The sequence below is a fragment of the Stegastes partitus genome, unplaced genomic scaffold, assembly GCF_000690725.1.
Source record: "Stegastes partitus isolate 25-593 unplaced genomic scaffold, Stegastes_partitus-1.0.2 Scaffold2088, whole genome shotgun sequence".
NCBI classification, from domain to species: domain Eukaryota; kingdom Metazoa; phylum Chordata; class Actinopteri; family Pomacentridae; genus Stegastes; species Stegastes partitus.
Window position 1 is genome coordinate 22,353 of NW_007579819.1, and position 2,921 is coordinate 25,273.

The 2,921-nt window shown below is 45.2% G+C and overlaps 1 protein-coding gene across 1 annotated transcript in view; it reads right to left on the reverse strand.

Annotated features, from left to right (window-relative positions):
- LOC103373873 (nuclear factor 1 A-type-like) overlaps positions 1–2,921 on the reverse strand; it is a 41,216-nt gene that overhangs the window by 15,719 nt on the left and 22,576 nt on the right. Inside the window, exon 6 of the mRNA XM_008303880.1 lies at positions 1,652–1,813. Coding sequence (XP_008302102.1) covers positions 1,652–1,813 — 162 coding nt within the window. The remainder of the gene's footprint in view (positions 1–1,651; positions 1,814–2,921) is intronic.

Here is a 2,921-nt window from a genome sequence, read left to right on the forward strand (position 1 = left end):
CTCCTCCTCCTCCTCCTCCTCCTCCGTCTCCTCACTGCCAACTTTGCCTTGAAGAAGATATTCACCATCAGGAGGTGGATTGATAAATGATAGAAAGGAGGTGAGGAATTAAAGCAACACCGCTCCTTCATTGTCACTCCTGCAGAAGGAGGAGGAGATGGAGGGAATGGAGAAGGTGGCTGGAGGAGCATTGGATCGACAGGGAGGAAGGACCTTGAAGAGGAGGACAGACGGATGTTTGGACCACAGACTAATCCTGTGGAACCTCCTGGAGAAGATCCAGATCAGCAGCTCGCAGCGTCTCGAGGAGGATTAATGAAAACCATATTTTAGTCAGAAAACTCCACCTTTAAGCCCTGCAGGAGTTCATCAGCTCACAACTCGCTTCAATCCTCTAATCTGCTCGACGCGAGCAGGATTTTCCTCCCACGATGCTGGAAAACGTTCAGGAACAAACAGCAGCTGCATCGCAGAGCGACACAAACCTTCTTAACTTCACCGCAGAGCTGCTGCCGTCAGTTAAGATGAATGAATGAATGTTCAGCTGTCTGAATGAATGGATGAATAAAGGAAACACTGCATCAGCAGGAGGAGGTCGGGGTGGATGGAGGGCATCAGGAGCGCCAGAGTGTTAACGATGGTGAACTTAACAACAGGCAAGCTTGTGATTTATGAATTTAGCTGCAATTTTTGAGTGATGGTATGTTTGGTTCAGTTAACCTTTTCCATCCTGCAGCTCCCTGCACTTGGACCAAAAACTAACTATGATTAAAACACAACCCGCTGCCATTTTCACATTCAGTGTTAAGGCCTCCTGATTCAACATCGCAAACAGAAAATCTGCCAAAAAAAAATAAAAAATCTGGCAGGAAGCCTTAATAAATAGGTGAAGAAGAGAAAGAAGTACTGCAAAAAGTGTGAGAATAACTGCAAATATTTGTAAAATTCAGATTTTTGTTTTAATTTTCTGGAGAAAATGGAGATGAAAATATTGTTAGCACTGAGGTCGACTGTTTTAAAATGAAAAGGTATCAGTGCATGTAGTGTCAGGAAGAACAGCTGCTGCAGTCTGACGCTGAACTCTGTTCGACTTCTGTTCAGGTCAGATTTTAACTCACAAATGATCATTTTCAATAAAGTTTCATACTTGCATCTTATCTTCTACGTTCACTTGTGTTGAGGACTTCAAACAAAAATCTAATGATTCACTTTGTGTTCCTTCGTCCTAAAGGACCGACTATGTGGTTTATGTCTCCACAACAGGAGTAACACACACACACAGACACACACACACACACACACAAAGACACACACACACAGACACACACACACACAACACACACACATACAGACAGACAGACAGGAAGTGTCTGTGTGTGGTGGATTATTTCAACCAATAAAAAGGAGGCACAGGAAGAATTGAGGCTTAGTAGGGGGCAGGGCATAAAGGTGAGTCAGGGAGGGAGGTGGGGATGTGCTCATAACACACACATACACACATACACACACACACACACACACACACACAGCCCTGCCTGCAGCCTACAGGTGTGTGTCTACAGGTGAGTCCACCTGACAAATCCCACAGGTACTGAGGGGGAGGGGGGGTGAGGAGGTGCGTGGGAGAGGCAGGTGAGGAGGGTGAGGCAGGTGTGGTTGACCTCACCTCGAGGCCCGGTAATGACAGGCCGGTGGTGGTGTGTGAAAGCCGTTCGGGGGGAGGAGGAGGAAGTAGAGGAGGAAGTGGAGGCGGCGCCGCAGAAACCGGACTTCTCTGACTTCTTCAGAGCGCCGGCGGCTGGTGACGGCATCCCTGCCAAGAACCATGATGAGGAGCGTCAGGAGCAGGTATGACTACACCTGTACACCTCCAGAGGGGAGCGGGGAGGGGAGGGGAGGGGAGGGCGGAGTCTGTACATCAGTCGGAGGGACTTGTGGAGCGGGCTGCAGGGAGTTGAGGAGGACGGGAACTACGTGTCTGTGTTATTAACAAAATGGCCTCAAAGTTGGTTTTTAATAAAGTATTTTAAAAATCTATTTATTGATGTTTTTATTTTAATATCATCACTTGGTCTACTGTGCAATGTTACTCCAGTAACTGGTTCCAGTACTTTTACTGCAGTAGAGAAGGGGAGTACTTGGTCCTCTGCAGGTTACTGACTTCTGTGTGCTTCTGTTGAGAGCTGAGGCGAGTTCAGACAGAAACCATCAGATACAAAGTGAAGCACCTCAACCTGTGATTAACCTGGAGGGGGCGGGGCTTAAAGAGGAGCGGGGGGGCAGTGTGTGTGTGTGTGTGTGTGTGTGTGTGTGTGTGATGAAGAGTTGAAGAGGTTTTGTCAGGTGGAATCGAAGTAGAGTCTGTTCAGCACTTTCTCCTTCCTCACACTGTTCACACCTTCATCTGTCATTCTATCTATAATCTATATCATATCTGTCTATCTATATTCGATTTATCTATAATTTATCTATAATCTGTATAATATATATCTGTCTATAATCGATTTATCTATACTTTATCTATAATCTATATAATATATATGTCTATCTATAATCAAAACTATTATGTCTCTATAATGGATTTATCTAAACAGGCACAAAGAATTAAGACACGTTGTTCAGGAAATACTTCATTGAACTAAATGTTAAACGGCAGTTATTAATGAAACGCTGTGAGTCTGCAGAGTTGATCCACCAGTGAAGAAATGTTAGTAGTTAAACAAGTTCTAGAGGAATGGTTCCTTCAGAAGCGCTGAGAAAACAGACTGCTGCCTGTTGTACCTGGTGCTAAGCACATCCATCGTTCGTCCATCATCATCCATCCATTCATCCATCCATCATCCATTCATCATCATCCATCATTGATCATCCATCCATCCATCCATCCATCCATCCATCCATCCATCATCCATCCATCATCC